Source organism: Carcharhinus amblyrhynchos, chromosome 3 (genome assembly GCF_965287045.1).
Source record: "Carcharhinus amblyrhynchos chromosome 3, sCarAmb.v2.hapA, whole genome shotgun sequence".
NCBI lineage: Eukaryota > Metazoa > Chordata > Chondrichthyes > Carcharhiniformes > Carcharhinidae > Carcharhinus > Carcharhinus amblyrhynchos.
Window position 1 is genome coordinate 39,777,503 of NC_137326.1, and position 25,176 is coordinate 39,802,678.

General features: G+C 42.1%; 1 protein-coding gene across 3 annotated transcripts in view; it reads left to right on the forward strand.

Annotated features, from left to right (window-relative positions):
• Positions 1 to 25,176, forward strand: part of tafa1b (TAFA chemokine like family member 1b) — a 526,417-nt gene that overhangs the window by 444,663 nt on the left and 56,578 nt on the right. For all 3 annotated transcript variants that reach the window (XM_080186315.1, XM_080186317.1, XM_080186316.1), the window contains exon 4: positions 19,853 to 19,977. In XM_080186315.1, coding sequence (XP_080042441.1) covers positions 19,853 to 19,977 — 125 coding nt within the window. The remainder of the gene's footprint in view (positions 1 to 19,852; positions 19,978 to 25,176) is intronic.

The following is a 25,176-nucleotide window of genomic DNA, read 5'->3' on the forward strand; positions in this document are numbered from 1 at the left end:
AGGTCAATGTTTCTTCTGCATTCCCCAATTCATTTCTCGGTGACTATCTTATACTGCAGGTTCTGATTTTGTCCAATTGGACATACACTTTTTATGTTTACTCTATCAAAAACATTCACACTTTCACATTTCAAAAAATGCTGCAATCAAAGAAACAAGGGTTTGTGAACAATTCCAGCAGCCATTATTTGATTGTTCTGATTTATTGACTGAACATGTGTTTATGGCCCATTCAAAAGAAGTGGCGATTAAACAGTTCATTAGCTGCATGAAGTGTGAAAACGATCATTAGTATAAGTGCACGCTAATTGAACCAGTTTCTGCTGAGTGAGGTTTGGAGAATGGTCAAATTTATAGACCTACGTCTTAGCTATAGAGACTTAAACCTCAAAATTTCCATTAAACTTCTTTTGAGATGTACTATCCAAGGGAACATTGGCATAAATATACAAGGAATGGATACAAACTCTGTATATTTTAGAAAGTACTTTTATAATTGTTTAAATGATTTGGCATTGTTACTCATATTGTAAATAACCTCTCCTGTCATAAAACCTCTTTCATTTATTCCTCGACACCTGAAAAACTATGTGCCGCTAACTCTATCCTAAGTACCTTTCCATCTCCTTGTGAGAAATCATGACCTGTAAGACATGGGGCTTAAAAAAATCGGTGTACTTAAGTTGTAGAATCCAATCGACAGGAGTTTGGTTTGATTTTTCAGAACCACTAACCCGACATTACAGGACCAAGATAATTTTTAAATAAAGTAATCAACACTGAACTTAAATTCAAAATAGGAAGGAAGAACAGGTCATCTTTCCAAAGAATTTCTAATGGAATATTTTTTATGCTTTTGTGTGGGAAGTATACTTGGCTTATAATCAAGCTCATGTAAAAGTCACCTCCGCAAAATATTTAACCAAAAATGACATTCATTTTTCACATATCTTGTGAATAAGTTGACCTCTGGTTTTTAACCAAAAAGTCCAAACTCTTTGTACTTACCACCCACTTGTTGCTGAAGTTGAACTTGTTCTTGTGCAAACCTACTTGGCAGAATCATAGATCGGCACATCATTGGAGGTAGCTGTTCAGCTCCTTGTGGCTGTGCACATCAGCACATGATGTTAAGGCTAGTATCTCACTGGTGTGTGTTGTGTCCCCATCTCTTCCACTCTGGCGTGGCCACATGGTGTCAAGAAGAAACGGTAGGTACACATCCCAGTTCAAACTTAGAGTCATTGAGATTACAAAGCAGGCAAATAATTGTACGGCTAGAGGCTTCAAGGTATTGGAGAAAAACATTAGAGATTGGAGGAAAGCCTCTACGTAGTTTAGACAAATGACTAAGGGCCTGATTTTACCATTTTCATTCTAAGTGCTAAATCTGGGCGTAATTCAGATCTGACTTGGAAATCTGCTTTCAGGCGCCCCCATAAGCACTCAGCCTGAAAAAAGAATTGTCGGTCCCATGCGTGCTGTGGGAGGGGCTTATTCGTGCCTTAGAGCTCTGAACTGGTCAACTGCACGTGCAGTTAGAAAAAAATTTGAAAAAGTGCTCCCGTTTCAGCTCGCTCCCAGGCCGCAAAAAGCGGAGAAAGCGGCCTGGGAGCGAAAAGCAGGAGTGATGGCTCCCATGGACATTAGTGTCCCCCTTACCCACCCACCCCACCCCCCGTTACCCAGACCAATCGTGACTCCCTGCCCCCTTCCCTCACCGATCACCGGAAGAATGGGACACCTCTGCTCCCCCCCACCAGAGATCCATCTGCCCCCCCCCCCCAACCAGTGAGCGATCGGGCCTCCTCCCCTCACCCCCACCACCGCCCCCCCCCCCCCCCCCCCCCCACCAGAGATACATTTTACAAATTTCCCTCTCCCCCCTCCCCCAGAAAACGATCTGGCCTCCCCACCTCCCCAGAGCACCATCTGGCGTCACTCACCCCTCCCCTTCCCAGAGAATACTCACCCCCCTCAGAGAATGATCTGGCCTGACTGCACTCCCCCCCTCCCAGACAATGGTCCGGCCTCACTCACTGCCCCCCTCACTCAGGATGATCTGGCCTCACTACCCCCCCACTCAAAGGAACATTTGACCCACCTCCTCTTCCCTCCCCACCAGACAACAATTGGTCCTCCCCGCCTCTCTCCCCACTACAGACAGCGATTGGGCCTTTCTCCCAACCATCACCCCACCACCAGAGATACATCTGACCTGCCTCCTCCTCCTCCCCCCCACCAACCAAACAATGATCTGGCTTCACTCCCCTCACCACCAACCCTTCCCCCTCTCCCCCCGCCACACACACACACACACACACACACACCAGAGAATGATCTCTGTTAGTGAAGGCAGCTAGCCATGAAATGAATAGATCAAGAGTCATGCTGTCCGACGGGACAAAGCTTAAGCCAACGTAGATAGAACATAGAACGTAGAACATAGAACAGTTCAGCACAGTACAGGCCCTTTGGCCCTCAATTTTGTGCCGAGTATGTCCAATCCCAAGATCATGCTGTCCCACTCCCTATAACTCTGGTGTGTTCCATGTACCTACCCAATAACCGCTTGAAAATACTTGAAGTGTCCGACTCCACTGTCACAGCAGGCAGTCTATTCCACACCCCAACCACTCTCTGAGTGAAGAATCTACCTCGGACATCCCTCCTATATCTCCCACCATGAACCTTATAGTTATGCCCTCTAGTGACAGCTACATCCACCCAAGGAAGTAGTTTCTGCACGTCCACTCTATCAATCCCCCTCATCATCTTATAAACCTCTATTAAGTCGCCTCTCATCCTCTTCCACTCTAAAGAGAAAAGCCCCAGTTCCCTCAACCTTTCAAGGTTTTCAACCTTTCAAGATATTCAAGAGAAAAACCCTCTCTACACGGCAAATCCCAAAATAGGTCCACAATTAGGATGGATGGATGAAGGTGGCTTGAAAATATGGCTGAAAAAGGTTTGGGGTTTCCAACCAGGAAGATTACATAAAGAGAAAGCCATCTCATCTGAGACATGTTTAGGTTATACCTCACTCAAGCTATGGGCCTGCATTTTAAGCGCCCCTCCCAGACTTGTTTTTGGTGGTGAAGACATGTAAAATAAGGTGGGTGCTTACCTGACCACTTTCCCACCCATCCCCATCCTGGTGAAGCTAAAACTTCAGGATTAGGTATATGCTAAACAGGAATCTGAAGATGGTGCTCCAGAACTAGCTGTTAGCTAGATTGAATGAGTACAGTTGCAACACTGGCATTCCTAAAAATGTGAATGATTACCCAGATGTGTCCTGACCAAAAAACACAGGACAAAATCCAACCTAGCCAATTATCAGCAGCATTGCTGGCGGCTTGAACTAAAAATGAGGTGGGCTGATTGAAGAAGTCAACTACATCCTGACAAGGGGATGGTTCTTCAAGAGGATGCAGCCTCTCCTGCTAAGAGCTAGTTCTCCATGGGCAGAGGGTGTCCAAACAAGATGGACTGACACCTACATCTGAGCCACAGTCGGGCTGCCAGTATGTATCTGGTAGCCTCACTGCATGGCGTAGCAGGATGTAAGTACAAACATGATGCTGTTAGACAGAGAGTTCTTGGATTTTAACCCAGCAGCAATGAAGGAATTGTGATATACTTCCTAACCAGGATGGTGTGTGGCTTGGAGGGAAACTTATAGTTGGTGGTGTTCCCATGCTTCTGTTTCCCTTGCCCTTTTAGGTGGTAGAGCTCGTGGGTTTAGAAGGTGTTGTCAAAGGAGTCATGGTGAGTTGCTGCTGCACATTTTGTATGTGGTACACTCTGCTGCTATTGCGTGTCAATGATGAAGGCAGTGAATATTTAAGATGGACAATGGTGCATCAATCGAGCAGGCTGCCATGTCCGGGATGGCACTGTGCTTCTTGAATATAGTTGGAACTGCACTCATCCAGATAAGTAACAAGTATTCCATCATACTCCTGATTTGTGTCTTGATTTGGGGAGTCAGGAGGTGAGTTACTTACTGCAGAATTCTCAGCCTGTGACCTAACATTATAGACATAGTATTTATATCGCTGTTCCAGTCAGTTTCTGATCAGTAGCCACCCCCAGCATGTTGATACTGGGGTATTCAGCTATGATATGTCATTGAATGTCAAGGGAACATGGTTAGATGTTGTCTTGTTTGAGATGATAATTGTCTGGCACTTATGGCGCATGAATGTTACTTGCCGCTTATCAGCACCAGACTGAATACTGTCCAGGTCTTGCCGCATATGGAGACGGACTGCTTCAGTTTCGAGCGCGTTCTGAATGGTGCTGAACGTTGTGTAATTATCAGCAAACATCCCCACTTCGGACCTTATGTCGGAAGAAAGACCATTGATGGAGCAGGTGAAAATTGTCTAGGATTCATTCACAAAAGAAATACATATATATATATATATACATATAGCTCAATTAAAATAGTTACTTGTATCCAATCAAAGACCAAGTTCAATATCATATTGGTGAAGTTTTTGAGAAATATTACACATCTAATTGCTGTTTTGTATTAGTGTTGAAGCAACACGATTTTTGGCTCTAATTTGAGGATCCTGTTTCACATCAGTGCAGAATAGCTTCAGATGCACATCAACGTGAAAGTGGTAATTAACTCTGATATTAGAGATTAAGTATTTACTGGTGATAGTGTGTTACAGTTCACTCAGGAGCCTAAGTTGCTTTGGCAACATGCACTTTTTACAGGCATGTTGTATCTGGAGATATGGATAGTGATGGTGAAGGTTCTAACATTCTTTCCATCACACGGTTTGCTAGGAATCTCCCCCACTCCTACTACCTACCAGAGTCTAAAGATGTGCAGGTTAGGTGGATTTGCCATGCTAAATTGCCCTTTAGTGTCCAATGATATGTAGCTTAGATAGATTAGCCATGGACAATGTGTGGGATTACAGGGATAGGTGTGGGGAGATGCCCTGGGTAAGATGCTCAGTCAAAGGATCAATGCAGACTTGATGGGCCGAAAGGTCTCTTCTGCACTGTAGAGTTTCTGTGATTCTATGATTGGTGAGCATTGGAAGAATTGTTAAATTGATACTCAACCTGTTACACATCCACCTTCCTTGGCTATCCAGCCGTTGGGTGGCACTCAAAACTGGAGGTTTTGTCTTAGATGCTGAATGCTAGCCACTCCATCATGACCTCTCAATCATTTACTAGAAGTATTAAATCAACATAAAATGCTACCAACAGTTCTAATAATGAAATATTTAATCATCCCAGCTGATGTTGCTAATGGACAGTCAGGTACCAGAGCAGAATTACTATTCAATGGATCGTAATTTTGGATTCTTTTTAGAAATAGTCGATGAACAGAGTTGCAGGATTGCCAATTAACTTTCAACAAAGTAATAAAAGCTTTATTAACAAGAAATTATTAAGTATAATACACTCCTCCTTCATCCCACTTAACAGATGTACACAGATTTGTAAGTGTAACACACGGTACAAAATAGATCTTATATTCTAATGTTCTCAGTAAGTACACAGTCTATATAAACTAATTGGCAAAATGTGGTCAGATGCACCATACTCTGAAATCAAATGACAGATGTCACCCAATAAAACTGCTGTGGATTTCCCATCAAATCCTCCCAGATGCTTGTTACAGTGTGAGGCAACTGGTCTGACTGAAACTCTGACTTCCACACTAGTATTTCTACTTTCCATTCTTGAAATACATACTTTGGAATCTTCTTTCAAATAACGTTGTCACTTGGAAGCCTTTGCCAAAGATTCATTTCCAGGATTTCAAGCTCTCCTTTTGGTATTCCTCTGCCTTGGATTGCCATGGCCATTTAAGCTTCCAAATAATCTCCCAGGTATCCAGCCATGCCAACAGAACACTTCTACTTCACAGGCTGCATTAAGATGCCACAAAACTTTGGATTTACCTCAGATGGGTTTAAATCTGTTTTTTGCAGCCAACTCTTTAACTCAGAGCACAGTCTTTGTTTTTCACTTGAATTCTCTTGAGCAGGACATTGTTCAACTTTGACAGAATCAGGAGGATTCATTTTAGTCTTAATTAACTTATGTGAAATTGAAATGGTAGATTAACCATTGTCATGAGGAAGAAATAATATAAATTCAGATAATTTTATTTTACTTGGATTGTAAATACTAAACTATAGGATGTTAATATAAACTTAACAAATTTTCATACTTAATTAAGTCTATAACGCAGTACACAGCATATTTTCAGCAAAATAGAAAATGATAGAAGATTATCAAGCTAGGTATAAATAGCAATTGCCAAATATATCATGGTACAAATTGCTATCCTGTTGCTAGGACAATATAAATCTTACCTGCAGGAAACAGTCCACTAAACTTTAGTAATGTGCCCATAACAGAGTATAGCTCAAATGTTTTTGATATCAAGAAAAAGCTTTGTGAATCTTTCTGTTGGGAGCATAAAGAGATGGTAGATTCAGTCCATGATGCAACGTCCATTATGGATGGAGTGGGATTAATGAGCTGATTGTATTGCATATACTCATGTTCAGTTTGGTACAATTACATTTTTTAATTCAAATTTGTTAATCTCATCATTATCTTTGCAGACTTTGCCGTTCAGTGAGGTGGAATAACAGCATTAGCTTGTTTGAACCTGTGACCCTGTCGAACTCTCAGTTTAATTTGAAGTGATAGTTCAGAGATAACCTTTTCATGCACCACAGCAATTCACCAAAGCTTTTTTAACAGCACTATCCAAGCCCATGACGTCTACTACCTAGGACAAGGGTAGCAGATGCATGGAAACACCACCACTTGCACATTTCTTTGCAAGTTGTATAATAGGGACAATATTGCAGTATGTTTACAGTTGCTGGGTCAAAATTCTGGACCGCTCTCCCCAACAGCACAGTGGGAGTGCCTATATCATGTGGACTGCAGCAGTTCAAGAAGATGGTTTACCATCACCTTTTCAAGGAAAGTTAGGGATTGGCAACAGATGCTGGCCTAGTCAGTCTCACCCACATCTCTTGAAAGATTAAATCCTGAAACTATCTTTTAACCTTGTCTAAGAATACCTCCCAGATGCTATCTTTCAAGATCAAGGAACCCAAATCGCCCCAGTATTCCCTCAGAAACTGTACCTCTCCCACTGAGAATCAGACTGGAAGTTCCCATCTGTATCTCAAGTGACAGAAATGGACACTAGTTCTTGTGACTACTATGAACAAGGATGATGCAAGAAGGTATATAACTATTTACAGGTTGGCCACTTTCCTCTATAGAGGGGTGACCCAGTAGAAGCCTTTAAAATGATAAGGGGCTGAATTATGGTGATATTTTTCAGGGAGGCTGTTTAAAACTAGTGATCATAAATCTAAGCTGTTTACTAATAGGGAATCAAGAAAACTCCCTTACCCACAGAGTGTTGAACAGGCAGAACTTGCTGGAATGGATTAGATCATAGAAATAGAAAATCATAGAAACCCTACAGTGCAGAAAGAGGCCATTTGGCCCATCAAGTCTGCACCGACCACAATCCCACCCAGGCCCTATCCCCTTATAACTAAATATTTACCCACTAATCTTCTAACCTACGCATCTCAGGACACTAAGGGACAATTTTTAAGCATTACCAATTAGCCTAACTCACACATCTTTGGACTGTGGGAGGAAACCCACGCAGACACGAGAAGAATGTGCAAATTCCACACAGACAGTGAGCCAAGCCGGGAATCAAACTCAGCTCTGAAGCAGCAGTGCTAACCACTGTGCTACAGTGCCGCCCAGATGGATATCATAGATGCCTTTAAATGGAGAGTTCAGGAAGTTTTCTGTTCTTTTGTGGGAATGTGAGCATCACTGACAAGGGCAGCATTTTTTACACATCCTTAAATGTCTTTGAGAAATACTTAAGGGAGAAAGGAATAAAAGTTTATGCCAATAGATTGAGTTAACTGGGGGAAAGATAGCTGGAGTGAAGCATGAATACTGGTTTAGACCAGTCGCACTGAATGGCCTGTTTCCATGTTGTAAATATCATGTAATGTTCACTTCAGGGGTATTGTTATGTTTTGTATAGAGAAGTGGGGAAAATTTCTCACTGACTCACATTGTTAGTCATACTGACACCTCCTACTATAAATGACTCATGGGATTGCACATGGGATTACAGGTAATGTCTTGAGATGAATTCAGATTGGCAATTCTGTAGGGATCTGTGCTAGGACCCTAACTGTTCACATTATATATTAATGATTTGGAAGAGGGAATTGAATGTATCATCCCCAAATTTGCAGATGGTATGTAATTGGGTGGGAAGATAAACTGTGAAGAAGATGCAGAGATGCTTGAGCATGTTTTGGACAGACTGAGTGTATGTGTAAATGCATGACAGATGCAGTATAGTGTGGATAAATGTGAGGCTGTGCACTTTGGTAGCAATAATAGGAAGGCAGATTATTACTTGAATGGGTGTAAATTGAGAGAGGTGGATACTCAGTGAGACCTTGGTGTCCTCATGCATCAGTTGCTGAAAGTAAGTGCATAGGTACAGCAGGCAGTAAAAACAGCAAATGGTATGTTGGCCTTCATAGCGAAAGGATTTGAGTATGGAGACAAGGATGTTTTGCAGAAAGTATATAGGGCATTTGTGAGGCCACACCTGGACTATTGTGTGCAGTTTTGGTGTCCTTATCTGAGGAAGGATATCCTTGCTGTAGAAGGAGTAGAGCAAATGTTTACTACGCTAATTCCTGGCATGGCAATCTGTCATTTGAGAAGAGACTAAGCAGATTATGATTTTATTCTCTGGAGTTTAGAAGAGTGAAAGGGGATCTCATAGAAATGTATAAAATACTAATATTATTAGACAGGATGGCTTCAGAAAGAATGTTTCCAATGATGGAGGAATCCAGGACTAGGAGTCATAGTCTGAGGATAAGGGGTAAACCTTTTAGGACTGAGGTGAGGAGACATTTCTTCACCCAGAGCGGTGAATATGTGGAATTCACTACTACAGGAAGTAGTTGAGGCCAAAACATTGTGTGATTTCAAGAGAAAGATTAGATATATCTCTTGGGGCTAAAGGGATCAAGGGATATAAGGGAAAAGGGAGAATCAGGAAATCGAATTTGATGGTTAGCCATGATCAAAATGAATGGCGGAGCAGGTTCGAAGGGTCAAATGGCCTACTTCTGCTTCTGGTTTCTATATTTCAAGTTGTTTTTTATCTTAAAATAATAAAAACAAAAATTGAAATATATCATAAAACTTGAGTTCAAACTGATCCAGATTCTGTTTTGGGTAAACTTTTCCTGGCAGAATTTGAGGTTAGTTTATAGCGCGGGTTGTCATGACTGCTCCAAAGTTAAACCTTCTAAAGAATCCCCATTAGAACCATAGAAATCACAATGTATAAAAGTCTTTTTAGCCCAAGGTGCCTGTGGATCCGTTGGATATTCAATTGAAAATATTTATATTAATCCCATTTGTCTGAAGTTTAACAATTTCCTGTCATATTTTTCTTATCAAACTCTTTTCTAATCCTATTTAAATGCTTGTGAGTCCCTTTGGGCCCTCTATATGAATATATATTTTAATTTTTTTCCCTCATTCTGCAGCCATAATCCTCAGTCAATGCCACCTTCTTACCATTTTTTCCAACAGTGGAAAGGATCATTCACTGTTTATATTCTCAAAACCATTCATAATATTGAAATTCGTTATCCCTCCCCCTTTTAGTTTACTCTGTTCTCGTGGAAAAATATTTGATCATAAATACAAGCTGGTATTATTTGAGTGAATCTTCAGTAGATTTTCTTCCTAAATCTCTAATAATCTTCTTAAATACAGCGCTCTGAATTGCGTATGATATCTTGACTGTTACTATAAAGAATTATTGTATAAATTCAATGAAAGCAATTCAGCACAACGGGCCAGGAGGCTCAAGCGGAGGCCAATTAGTGGGCTTCCCACTAAGTGTCACGGCCTCCACCCGTCTCCGGCTGACTGAAGTCTCTGGGCCTGCTAGAGTCTACCCACCTTGCCAGGAGTGTTTCACTCCAGTGGGGTTTACAATAGCTTCCTGCTAGCAGGGAACTGGCAAACTGACCGTGCTGGAGTGAAGGGGGACTATCGAGGCCCTCAGAAGTTCGGGTTAAGCTGGCCCTCCGGTACTGCCCAAGGAGCAAAGTGGCTATGCCCAGGGACCACCTTGGCACTGCCCACCAAGCGTCAGGCAGTACCAAGAGGCCAGGGCTACAGTAGGGACAGGGCTTACAGCGGGCAGGGCCTCTGGGGGAGGTCGATGGGGGTGTTGTCCTACCAGTGTCTTTGGTTTTGACTGGCAACCCGTCCATGGGCAAAAAGAAAAATAATCTTCCCTGGTGGGTTCTACTTCTAATGGTGACAGTAAACTAGACATGCTGTCAGCATTCCAATGATCTTCCAGTCACTTATACCTACTGTTGAACTTATAAGCAGACAAAATCAAAGCACAACTCTGCATTTGGGCTGCAGCTATTTGATTTGACTTATCATTGTCACATGTATTAGTATACAGTGAAAGGTATTGTTTCTTGCACACCATGCATAGAGAAGGAAAGGAGAAGGTGCAGAACCCAGTGTTCCAGTTATAGCTAGGGTGTAGAGAAAGATCAGTTTAATCTGATGTAGGTCCATTCAAAAGTCTGATGGTAGCAGGGAAGAAGCTGTTCTTGAGTCATTTGATACGGGATCTCAGACTTTTCTATCTTTTTCCCAATGGAAGAAGGTGGAAGAGAGTATGTCGAGGTGCAAGGAGTCCTAGAGATTATGCTGACTGCTTTTCTGAGGCAGCAGGAGGTGTAGACAAAGTCAGTGGAGGGGAGGCTGGTTTGCGTGATGGACTGAGCTTCATTCATGACCCTTTGTAGTTTCTTGCGGTCTTGGACCTAGCAGTAGCCATATCAAGCTGTGGTGCAACCAGAAAGAATGCTTTCTGTTGTTCATCTGCAAAAAATTAGCGAGAGTCGTAAATCTCACTTCACCTATTTCATATGAAAAATGTCATGGAAAAGATTTATGTGTTTTCTGATTGTGATCAATTCATTGTTGTACATGAGGTGTGTATATTTTCTTAACCTCAGAGTGATTGTATCAATTTGGATAATTCCAGCAACAAGCTTTTTGTGATGTTTAAAATAAGGAAGGTTATTTATTATCCCTCACTTACCCTGGAGGTTTAACTGTGAACATGACCAAGGGCATCACAAGCTAGCTTGATCTCTTTGGACATATCATAATGTACAAGTACCATGCCCTCTATCAATTGACCTCTATACACATTGAATAGCTTGTTACATGCCAACCAATTTCACAGAACTCCCTTCCTCAAGAGTTCATTGAATGGATGCAATAAGGTTGCAAAATTTGGTATGAATTTACAGCAGTAATTCAATAGACCCAGGTCTGAGAAATGTTCTGGAGATATAGTGCATTTCCTATTGCTTGATCCTTACTGCTGATAGGATATAACTCATCTTTGTTTTCCCATGACCCAAATACCTTACTGGATTTTGAAACAACTCAGATTGTGTACTTTCAGCCAAGCTCCATGCTTTTCAAAAGTTTGAGCATCTCTTTCAAGCTGTCACCGTGGACGGGATTTTACAATTCCACACAGGCAAGATCGTAAAATCCCACCCAAAGCCAATGGAGATTTCTGTTCTGCGAGCCTCGCCTGCTCCAATTCCAGGGCGGGCGAGGAGATAAATTTCCGGCCATTATGGTTCTGCCTGTTTGGAGCTGAAATAGATGTGTCATCCGTCGTACCTCACTAATTCCCATTAAAATTTAAGTCATTACCCCGTGAAAAATTCTGGGGGATAAAGAGACATCAAATGGCAATCTATGAAATTAAATTAGACCTTTATGTTGATCTATGATAAAATATGATTAAACTTATCAGGTGGGATTTTCAAGCCACACTTGTCCCGAAACTGGAAAAACCTGCCAGAGGTCAAGGGATCTTTCCATGGTCCTCCCCTCGCCCGCTATGATTGGGCGGAATGGAATAATTCACCCCATATTCTAGCTCAGGTTGCAGATCGGAATATTCCAGATCCATCTTTGAAAACCTTTGTCTTCCTGACAACATTATAGACAGATCTTCCATGATTGGCAAATTATCAAATGGATGACGTTCTAGTACCTGTTTCAGCATTACATTGTAATCCCCACATATTCTCACACTAACATCTGACTTTATTACTACCATCATAGGAGTGGCCCAATTACTCTGTTCTGTTTTAGAGAGAATGTTATGAGACTTGAATTTTTCAGTTCTTCCTCTTCTTCCTCTCTTAGAGTATAGGATACTGGGCATGGCTTGCAATAAACTGGTTTTTACATTTCTCTGAACACATATGTTTGCCTTGAATCCTTGAATAGTTTTGTCAGTTTCACTAAATACCTGAGGGATCTTGTCAGTCTTGAGTTGTGAATCTCACTTCAGCATAAAAAACCTCATTCCAATTTAACTTGAAAAATTCCAATTTAACTAGTGCTATTAAACAGATTTTTGCTATCCAGATCATTTTTGTCACTGTTCAACAATGATTAGCAGTTTTGTACATTGCTCATTGTTTTTTAAGTTTATTTCTTAATGTCACAAGTAGGCTTAAATTAACATTACATTACATGAACTGAGGTTACTGTGGGAATCCTCTAGGTGTCTGTTCGGGTGCACTGGGAGAGAATTTGGCACGGCCAATGCACCTAACCAGCATGTCTTTCAGACTGTGGGAGGAAACAGGAGCACCCGGAGAAAACCCATGCAGACAGAGGGAGAATGTGTAGACTCCCCTGAATTACCCAAGCCAGGAATTGAATCCGCATCCCTGGCACTGAGGCAGTATTGCTAACCACTGTGCTGCTCTGTGAATGGAAGGGACACTCTGGCAGTTATGGGAATTTTTTCTCCTCCATAACTGTGCAACTGTATTCGCAACTTTTCCAACTGATATTGAATCAACTTTTCACAGTACAGCAATTCAGAAAACACACTAACTGATGTACCAGTGTCAACCACAAGGTCTGCCTGAGCTCCATTGAATGCTGCTTGGATCACAATGCCCTGCAAATTTCCATTGGACATCCTTGTGCTTCTGATCACATGGATTGCAATTAACCCCTCATTGATCTGGTGACGTTTGACAATGCTATGCAGCAACTGTCTTTATCTCCAGGCCATGTACCCTCTGTTGACCTGCTTGTGACATGCTTTGGCGAGATGACCCTTCTTCTTGCGCTGTAATACTCTGCCTTCACAAAGGGACAATTTGGCACTCAGTTTTGGTCTAAGCACCAGTAATAGAACTTTGTTCTACCATTGCCACTACCAGCTGCTGTCACTGGGGCTTTCTGCTTATTCATCTATCACTAAATTAGTTCAGCAAATGACTGGTGATTGTTAATTCTAATTGCTCTTTTATGTCAAAAGTTAACTTTGGTAATGCCATACCTTACTGCCAGTATGTTCACTTTTTGATGCCAAATTCACAATCCCACACTTCTTGCCTGGCTATGACAAGGTGCAATGTAAACTGAGTGTGCGTCTCTATATGGCCTGTTTGTGATCAGAATCCCCCACTCACTTGACGAACAGGCAGAGCCCCAAAAGCTAGTGGTGTTTGCTACTAAATAAACCTGTTGATCTTTAACCTGGTGTTGTGAGACTTCTTACTGTGTTTACCCCAGTCCAACGCCGGCATCTCCACATTATGACAAGGTGGCACAGTGATCAGCACTGCTGCCTCACAGCACCAGGGACTAATGTTCCCTTCTGGCTTTGGGTCACTGTCTGTGTGGAGTTTGCATTTTCTCTCCGTGTATGCGTGGATTTCCTATGGGTGCTCCGGCTTCTTCCCACAGTCCAAAGATGTGCGTGTTAGATTGATTGACCATGCTAAATTGACCCTGGTGTTAGGGGGATTAGCAGGGTAGATGTGTAGGGTTACGGGAATAGGCCTGGGTGGGATTATGGTCAGTGCAGACTCAATGGGCCGAATTGCCTCCTTCTACACTGTAGGGATTCTATGGTTCCATAAATCTATAAAGCAACGCTTTATAGAAGCGTTGTAAAGTAAATCGTCCCTTAACGCTTTCTTTTGAAATTTACCAAAGTTACAATGGACAGCTTTCTCAAGGCCACAGATAACCCTCTAATATTCCTTGCTCCAAAAGCCTTAAGATTGCCAGCCCAGCCACCTCTAATCCCAGCCCCATGGCTGATTGAAAATTTCACCTAAAATTTTGGACCAATTGGTTTCCAATAAAAATTAAAGTTTCAAAGTGCTACTCAAGCTTATTCAAAATGTCTGACAGTAACGTGTCTTTTGGCTTTGCTGGAGTGAGCAATCTTTTGAACATCTCCTGCACTGCTGGGCCTGTGCCAGTCAAAATTATTGCCCTTTTGCCTTTCTGTCCTGCCAGCTTGACAGCTGGGTTATCAGGATTTTTAGGATATTGATGATAGTAAAAACATTTCTAACCACTCCATATACCAATTAAGAGGGTCTCAGTAATGGCTGCACTCCTCCTTTTGTCCAAACCTAGGCAGACATCTTTGATGGTCAGTTCGCTCACATGTACAACAGCCTAGAAAGAGTACATATAAGTTCTTTGGTTGATTAGCCAGAAGCTTCACTAATCCAAATTTGATGTGCAAGGAAATTCAAAGTCCCACACTTCTTGCCCAGCTGTGATATGTTTGCAAAACAAAAGTACTGATTTGTACCATATGGAGTCTGCTACAAAAGTGAACTAGTTTAATCTAATTAGATTTATATACACGCATACACAACTGGCCATAAGGGGAAGCTATTATCGCTTCCAAATACGAGAATTCCCCACTGCAGGAGAACATTGTAACCACAAGACTGCAATGTTTTAAAAAAAAGGCACACCATTACCTTCTCAAGACAATGCTGGAATTGTAGCATTCAGCCACAACCCAAGATATTTTTGTAAAACAAACATCTTAGATGGTATCTTAATAAATAGCTTCTGAAAGTTTACATATACAATAACATGACCTTTTCAGAACAATTGGTTCTGCCCAGAGGGATTGCCCCTCTCTGATCATAGCCAGGCAGCTTCAGGGCATCTTCATGTTGAGGCGATCTCTCTCTTTCTCTGTTAAAAATCAGTATCTCCCCCTCAGCGAGTGGCGCTACCAATTTGTCGATATTAGAGAGTCAATCATTGGTCTTCGGGCCTCAGGAGTCTGCCTTCCAACCTTCTTAATTGCAAGCCTGCTTCCTAACCATTAAAGAACAAAGAACAATACTGCACAGGAACAGGCTCTCTAAGCCTGCACCACTCGTGCACCCAACTAGATCATTCATTTGTATCCCTCCATTCCCAGTCTGTTCATGTGGCTATCTAGGTAAGTCTTAAACGATCCCAGCATGTCCGCCTCAACCACCTTGCTTGGCAGTGCATTCCAGGCCCCCACCACCCTCTGTGTAAAATATGTCCCCCTGACATCTGTGTTGAACCTTGCCCCCCTCACCTTGAACTTGTGACCCCTTGTGTTCGTCACCTCCGACCTGGGAAAAAGCTTCCCTCTGTTCACCCTATCTATGCCCCTCATAATTTTATATACCTCTATTACGTCATCCCTCATCCTCCGTCTTTCCAGGGAGAACAACCCCAGTTTACCCAATCTTTCCTCATAGCTAAGACCCTCCATACCAGGCAACATCCTGGTAAACCTTTTCTGTACTCTCTCCAAAGCCTCCACGTGTGTGGCAACCAGAACTGGACGCAGTATTCCAAATGTGGTCTAACCAATGTTCTATATAGCTGCAACATCATATGCCAACTTTTATACTCTATGCCCCGTCCAATAAAGGCAAGCATACCATCTGCCTTCTTCACCACCCTCTCCACCTGTGCTGCCACCTTTAAGGATCTGTGGACTTGCACACCCAGGTCCCTCTGTGTGTCTATACTCCTGATGGTTCTACCGTTTGTTGTATAACTCCCCCTAAATTAGATCTACCAAAATGCTTCACTTCACATTTATCTGGATTAAATTCTATCTGCCGTTTCTCCTCCCAAGTTTCCAGCCTATTTGTATCCCGCTGTATTCTCTGACAATGTTCATCACTATCCGCAACTCCAGCAATCTTTGTGTCATCCGCAAACTTACTGATCACACCAGCTATATCTAAATCATTTATATATATGACAAACAGCAGAAGTCCCAGTACAGAGCTCTGCGGAACACCACTAGTCACACACATCCAACTGGAAAAAGACCCCTCCACTGCTACCCTCTGTCTTCTATGGCCAAGCCAGTTCTCTACCCATCTAGCTAGCTCACATTTTATCCCGTGAGATTTAATCTTCTGCACCAACCTGCCATGAGGGACCTTGTCAAACACTTTACTAAAATCCATATAGACGACATCCACGGCCCTTCCCTCGTCAATCATTTTTGTCACCTCCTCAAAAAACTCAACCAAATTTGTGAGGCATGACCTCCCTCGAACAAAACCATGCTGTCTATCACTAATGAGATTATTCAGTTCATTAATGGGCTGACACTCTAAAAAATTGAGTCAGATGTGTTAGGAACATGCATTGCGTGGTCAGGACCCTGAACTGATCCCAAAATCAGGTTCCTGACCCCAGAATGTTATCGACATCCTCCGTCTTTAACTGTGAAATTCTGAAAACTAAGCCCACCTTCTGTCATATGTAACTGATCCATAGAGTGCATCTTGCTGTTGATTCAAACTGCACTAAGCGCATGACCACGACGCTGATACCAACTAATCCTATAGGTCACGGCCTCTGAAATTCCCAAGTTCAAAATCTCATTGGCAAGCAGCCAAACTCAGCCTAATGAAAAGAGGAAGTGCAGTGTCTCACTTTATTCAGCACGAATGGGCTTCAAGCTAATAGGTAATCTAAGGGTCACATACCGCATACGCTGCACAGTTTCACATTTATTTTCTCTAGATGTAAAATTATTTAGTGCTGCATTGCCTCCTTTTGAATTCCTCGAGCCAACCCGCAAGCATCTTAATGAGACTATGAGAATCGAGTCCCCTTAATTGAAGACGCTGCTAAATTAATTACATTTTGTTTTATCACAGAAGTGTTGGAAAAATGATCCTGTCTCATAATCTTTTTATAAGCCATACTTAACTGTCTCCCCACGACTGTCTGAAATTCTGGTTCTTTATTTACATTGTATTTCAGCATGGCAATTTTCTGTCGCAGCAAGTGGAGCAAGACAATAAAAAAAGCTATTACAGACTGCGATTGCTGAACCAGGGAACTTCTGTTATAGAACAAATCAGGAATAAAATTACAATTTCTCTATTCTCATAGCTTATATAAGCCATATGTTAGATGCCAAGAGCATGTTTAAGCACATTTGTAAAGTCAAACATTGAACAGTCCTCCCAGCTTTTGAGCACCATAACTGAACAATCCATGATAAATTATAACATTGTACTTGAAACATTGTGGAAAAACCAATTTTTCGAACATTTTTAAGACTAATAAATGTTTACTGCATACTGAAATTAACTAAAATATATTTGCATTATGAATATCCTTTGGGTGTCATTTTGTTAGCATCATTCTCTTTAACGATGAATAATGGCTTATTCATATCCTCATGATAGATTTAACAACCCGTTATTGATGGGCTATGTTTTTTCCACGTTATTATCTGTGATGATACATTAAGTGTTCAGAAGTAAGGAGGATCAAAATAAATCTTATGTAAAAAGTAACTCGGAAATAGAGCCTTTTTGTTTTGCCCTCTTTTCCTTGATTCTGCACTATTAATAGGACAGACCTATTACATTGGGATGTTGTTCATTCTTGTTTCATGGAATTTGTAATGACCTGGACAGGGCTATTTTGGCCATTGCAGCAGCTGCTCCTGACTGTTAAGTGCAGAGGCTTTACACCACCATCCTGGTGGACTCCATTTCCCAATGACATTTGAAGAAAATAGGCAATTGCAATTTTAATGTAGGTGCTGCTGGCTGAAAATAATTTCCCTTCCTCTTTCGAGCTCTACTCCTTTCATGTGCCAGCATGATCTTGAAAGTTATCATTTCCTATTCTCATTGCCATTTGGAGACAACTGATGACACGGAGACAGCCTTCAGCTATATCCCGGGTATGTTGCTGAAGCTAGCAGATTATTAAGCTAACAGATACGTTGCCATTTCCAAAGCAGATCACTAATATGAGCAGACGCAAGATCTATAAAGGTCTTTGTATCCTGTTTTGTAAGGATGGAGGCTTTTAAAGTAAATCTCCATTTCTGTCTGCTGTGGTTTATTCAAATGATGTGTTGGTGGTGTTGCCTAATGGATCACAGTCATCCGACAATAATTTATGTACAGTAGAAGTACTTTCGAAAATAAAAATCCAATTAAACCTCATTTTATTTGCCTTTTGATGTGTTGACCAACACAAACTATCAGAAGGTTATTACAATTTCTGCTGACTGATTTGCTTAAATCCAAGTATTTCTATAAATGCAATTTTTAATAAAAATAAGGTTATGTTTTGATTTTTGCCTATTAACTGGGTTAAAACCAAATAACTTGAGTGTTCTGTCACAACATAGATATATATGAATATGCGGACTTTACTATGCAAATTTTGGAGCAGTTTAAGGCTAGTGGTTTAAGTATGAAGTGCCAGTCTCTCCAACCTCACCGGCAGCCAGGATTCCCCTGTCCCATTGCTACGACTGGAGATTTGCTGAGTGCCAAATTCTCCATCCTTACTGGCAGCAGTGGTGGGGCATTAACAGCTGGAGAATTCCAGCCAAAATATTAGTCAAGGGTGAATGAAAAATGTAAACAGAAATTTAGGATATTTCTCCTTTCTGTTCAGTGATCCAGGTTATCTACTATTATTCCAGATAAAGGGAAGGTATGTAACCTGGCAGCCTCGTCATAACCTGATATCAATATTGCTTACAATGGGGTGAGCAGTCAAGGCCTATGGTAAAACCTGCACTCCTCCACCACCTCCACCCCTCCCCCCAACCCAAACATCCCAACCCCATTATCCCTCCCCCACACATTTGACTCTCCAACCTTGCTTCTTGTTTCTCTGGGGAAAAAGCTCTTAACAGAAGTTGTGTACAAAACCATATTTTATCATTCAATAATATAACATGGAATCAATGCTCCATGCCAATTTACTTTCTTAGGAACTGATGTTCTACAATTCTGCCCAAGTTAAATTGAAGTTCTGTTGACCCACAGCAAGAGAAAATAAGCTGAACTACTTTATGTTAATGGATTTAAAACGTGAAAATGATCGTGACTGATGGAATTGATTACATGGTAGATAGCGGAGACCATCCATATGCACTCATAGTGACATGGTGGGATTCTAGTGGGACCAGATTGAAATAAAGGCCAGAATTCTCCAAAGTAATTCGCTTTGCCAGTACGACTAACAAGAATGGAGAATTTGATGCTCAGGCAAATCTCCATTCACAGCAGTGGCACCAGAGAATCCCAGCCTAGGGTAAGGTTGGAGAATCCTGTCCAAAATGTATACATTGAATGCCCCTCTTCCCTAGCAGCATGGTAGATGCAGCTCTTTGTATATCATGATGATAATAAATTATTCATAGTGCGTAAAAAAATTAGATGTGTTTACATTTTACACACTGTTTTAACTTTACTTTTAATGCTATCACAAAGATTGTTTGGAAAGAGTACAGAACATCATACACAGAATTAAACATTTCCTTGAACAATGATTCATTAGCCATTTCTTTTATCTGTTCCATGACCTTCTAAAGCTTCCATTGTTATTGGAAAATGGTGGTGTGAGATGGACCCCTGTGTAGAGGGAGAGGAGTGCAAGACATTACCAGATAATTCAGGATGGATGTGCGCCTCTGGCAATAGAGTTAAGACCACAAAGGTAAGAATGTGCTTTGATGTATTTACATCACTTGGAAATTGCTCTGGTATTTTAAAGACAAACTGTAAACCTTAAACAATTGAATAAAAAGATAAATAATTGGAGGTGCATGCATTTTTCCAATGTGGTCTGGTAATTTGGCTGTCATTTCTTTTTTAAAACATCTAATGTTGAGTAAAACTTCTGTCTCTCAAAGCCTCTTCTTGTCAGTTTTTCTCAATTTAACCTTCTGCCAACACATCTCCTGTGTCAGCACCAGGAGCAGTGGAATATGCTCGTCACTGAAAACTAACAAAACATTGCTTGTTGTTGTGGGTGAATAAATATAATTGACTGATTAATATTGAGATTAGAAAAGAAATGGATTCAAAAGACTCCAATTTTAGAAAGCGATCCTACTTTCCTTTCCCACTGTCCCAATGTAGTCACACCTCGTATGAGATATACATATTTGTTACGTGGGATTTGGTTTTAACTAAGTCTGTAGATTGACACCTATCTCTATTTATGAGTTATGAAATAATTTAATCTCATGAAATTTAGGTGGTTTCATGATCTACGCTCACAGAGAAAAAAAGATTTTTAACACTTCATTTGCTGCATTTTCAGCAATTTAGAGTGGATGTAGTAATAAATAATAAATTCATTATGCTAACCAAGTGTGAAAAATAACGTACTGATTTCTTGACATTAGTTTCAATTCACTCTTACTGAATTGTTTCACTACATTCTTTAGCAGTGACTCTCCCATCCCATTGCACTAAAAAAATAGTGCAATGGGATGGGAGAGTCACTGCTAACGAATGTAGTGAAACAATTCAATAAGAGTGAATTGAAACTAATGTCAAGAAATCAGTACATTATTTTTCACACTTGAAAATCAGTTCCCACAAAAGTTCACACTCTGCTTGCGGCTCCCAGTGCCGAATTTCTGGCACAGTCTGCTCCGTGCTGGAAATCAGTGAAGAGGCGGTGCTATTTTAAATATTTTAATAATTTAATATTATTTAAATGCTATTAGCAGGCCCGGCACTGAATTCTCCCACCCACCAGTGTGTCTCATTTCAGCAGGGTTTACAGTAAGTAGCTCCCCACTTTCAGGGAGTTAACAACTCAAGCCTGCTGGAGTGAAGGGGTTCAGTCCGGGGTGGTCATGCCCCCTGGGCATGGGCACCCTGGCAGTGCCACCCTGTAACCCCTGGCACTGCCCAATTTGTAAACTGCCCATACCCAGGGGGCACCTTGGCACTGCCCATTGGGGCAGGGCCTAGGGGGCGATTGGTGAGGATGGGATTCCCGCTGCCACTCTGCATTGAGCTCAATGGGGATAGGAAGAGGCCAGCGAACAGGGCGGGCTGAAGGGGGGCGTGGTCTGCTGGAGGGGAGGGTGTATGCTGGGGTCAGGTCTGTGCTGTGGAGGGGTTAGGGGGGATTGGAACTGCGGGGGGGGGGGGGGGGGGGGTGCGGGGCTGGCTGGAGATCGGGGCAGTCCAGAATGGTTGGGGATAACCGGGAAAGGTTAGGGAGGGCCACGAACAGGCCATGAGGGAGGGTTGGGGGCGGACAGCACTGAGGGGTTCCCGGGATGACTGGCGATTGAGCTGGCCAGCAAACAAGCGGCTGACAATTTGGGGCCACTGCGCATGCACAAAGGTCCGCAGTCTCCTGGATGGAAATAGGCCCCACCCTCTGAAATCTAATAATATTCATGCTGATAGCCTCTGCATTACATAGAGTGTGGATGATTCTAGTGTGAATTCCCACTGAATAAAACAGCATGAATTACTCCAAGTTCCCTGCGAATTAAACATTTAGAATACTTTGAGGAGAATTCGCCCTTTGTCTCATCTTTTCTCTTGTACTTGAATTTAATTTTCTTTATTTTGGTCAGCTGCCCTGTTCCTAACCTCTTTAAACTCACTGACCCAGTTCATTTTTTGATATAATCAGCTTATTATTTACTTATGATGTAGAGATGCCGGCATTGGGCTGAGGTAGGCACAGTAAGAAGTCTCACACACCAGGTTAAAATCCAACATTGTGAAAGATGAATAGGCAGCTCACCTGATGAAGGAGCAGCGCTCCAAAAGCTGATGCTACCAAATAAACCTGTTGGACTTTAACCTGGTATTGTGAGACATCTTACTGTACTACTTACTTAATCTACCACGTTTGTGCATTGCCTCCTTAAGACCATAACTTTTAATTTCTTAGTCCATAATCCACATTTATCCATTGCCAAGCTGCATATTTTTTCTTCCTAATTCATTTCTTTTAACTATCCATTTCTCAGAGATAAAAAGAACAGAGAATTGTAGTGAATAGCTTATCTTATAGCTGAAGAAGGTATACAGAGGGGCTCCCAAGTTTCAGTACCACCACTGCTGCTTTGGATAGTTGTTAGTGACTTGGATTGGGGGTTCAGGGCACAATTTTGGAATTAGGTTACATAAAATGTTGTAATTTTTTATATTTGTCCTTAGGATGTGAGCACTGCTTGCAAGTCAGCATTTATTGCCCATCCCTAATTACCCCTAAGAAGATGGTGCAGAGCTGTCTTCTTGAACTGGTACAGTTTATATGATATAGGTACATTCATAATCCTTTTGGGGAGGGAGCTCCAGGATTTTGATGCAATGAAAGAACAGTGATATAATTTCACTTGGGAGGCTGTGTGACTTGAAGGAGGACTTGAAAGTTCTTCCACGCATCTTCTACCCTTATTATTTCAGGTCATAGAGGTTACAGGTTTGGAAGGTGCTGTCAAAGAAACCTTGGGTAGTTGCATCAGCTAGCTGGTACAGACCCTTGCTACAGTGTGCCCGTGGTGGAGAAAGTCAGTCTCTAAGGTGGTGGATAGGATTTTGATCAACTAGCTTGCTTCAAATGGAATAGTGTTGAGCTTCTTGAGTGTTGTTGCAGCTGCACACATTCAGGTAAGGATTTCACCACCTGACTTGCACCTTGTTGAATAGGCTTTTGGGCGTCAGGTACTGAGTTACTCACAACAGAATTCCCAGCCTCTGACCTGGTCTCTAGCCGCAGTATTTATATGGCTGGCCCAGTTAAGTTTTTCATCTACAATAACTCCCAGGACATTGATGATGTGGGATTCAGCGATGGCAAGGACAGATGCTTTGATTTTCTTTTCTTGGAGATGGCTAGTTCCTGGCACTGGTACAACATAAATGTTACTTGCCACTTACCAGCCCAAGCTTGAATTTTGTTCAAGTCTTGCTGCATGTGGACATGGTTTGCTTCAGTATCTGAGGAATCATGAATGATGTGGAACCTTGCGCAATCATCAAAGAACCTTCCCAGTTCTGATCTTATGTTGGGGAAAAGGTCATTGATGAAGCAAATGAAAATAGTTGAGCTGAGGACACTATCCTTAGGAAGACCTGCAGCAACATCCTGGAACTCAGAGGAGTGGTCTCCAATAACCACAACCATCCTCCCTTGTGCTAGGTATGACTTTAACCAGTGGAGAGTTTTGTCTCTGATTTCCATTGACATCAATTTTAAACAGTGAAAAGAATAGTAATGGACTTCATCGATAGGCTGGTTGCACTGATGGACATAAAGCGGGTGAAATTCAATAAAGGAAAGTATGAGGTAATACATTTTGGTAGAAATACTTTTTGCAAAAATATACTTTATTCATATAAAATCTGAAAGAGACATTACAAAACATTTTGAATTGTTAAAACAGTGAGGTGCAATGTTAATCACACTTTACCCCGAGATCAAGATGCACTCAGAGGTGCTTCAGTTCAGTAATGAGAACATTACAAACATTTCAGTATTTCCATTACAGAGACAACAATTCTTTTCAAACTATGTAATCGATCACGTTGCACTCTGAAGTGCTTCAATATAGTCACTTGCAGTTAAGATTAAGCACACAGTCTGAGGGGCTTTACATGCTTCCCAGCCTCTCAGTGTATAATAGCTGAAAGTGGCCTTTCCCCATTGTGCCTTGGCAGCAGCTGTCACAAGCTTGAGTGTGTCCCTCAGCATGTAGTACTCGGCTCTGGAATGTGCCAGTCTACAACATTCAAAGAACAAAAACAGCCCGGGAAACAGGCCCTTCGGCCCAACGAGCGCGCGCCGCCATTTTAACATTACCAGTCCCCCCTCCACCCATGACCCTTATCTATTGTTTTATGGCATTCCACATTGAGGGAAACTAACTTAGGGACAATTTATTACTTCCAAACAGCCTAATAGCACATCTTTGGGGTGTGGGAGGAAACCGGAGCACCCGGAGAAAACCCACGCAAGCACGGGGAGAATGCGCAAACTCCCACAGGCACCGGCCCAAATCCATGTGTCTGCACAACAGTGATAGTCACTGAGCTGTCGTGTTGCCCAGCATCTGGTCCAGTTTAAGCACACGCTAACGACATGAAGCACGAGGCCACTCTCATAAGAACATAAGAAATAGGAGCAGGAGTAGGCCATCTAGCCCCTCGAGCCTGCCCCGCCTTTCAATAAGATCATGGCTGATCTGTCGTGGCTCAGTTCCACATTCCTGCCCTCTCCCCATAACCCTTAATCCCCTCGCTTATCAAAAACCTATCAACCCGCATCTTAAAAATATTGAGCGAGGCAGCCTCCACCACTTAAACGGGCAGAGAATTCCAGAGATTCACCACCCTTTGAGTGAAGAAGTTCCTCCTCAACTCCGTTCTAAACCACCCCCCTTTATCTTGAGGCTGTGCCCTCTAGTCCTACTGTCCTTTCTGAGCGGGAAGAGCCTCTCCACCTCTATCCTATCCATCCCATTCAACATCTTATACGTCTCAATAAGATCTCCCCTCATTCTTCTGAACTCTAACGGGTACAAGCCTAGTTTATTCAGCCTCTCCTCATAGTTCAACCCCCTCAACTCCGGAATCAGCCTAGTAAACCTCCTCTGCACTCCCTCCAAGGCCAAAATATCCTTGCGTAAGTGTGGCGACCAAAACTGCACAGAGTACTCTAGCTGCGGCCTCACCAATGCCCTATACAGCCGCAGCAAGACCTCCCTACTTTTACAGTCAATCCCCCTTACTATGAAGGCCAGCATCCCATTTGCCTTCCTGATCACCTGCTGCACCTGCAGACTGGGTTTTTGCGACTCATGCACAAGGACCCCGAGGTCCCTCTGCACTGTCGCATGCTGCAGTTTTTCGCCACGTAAGTAATAGTCCTTCC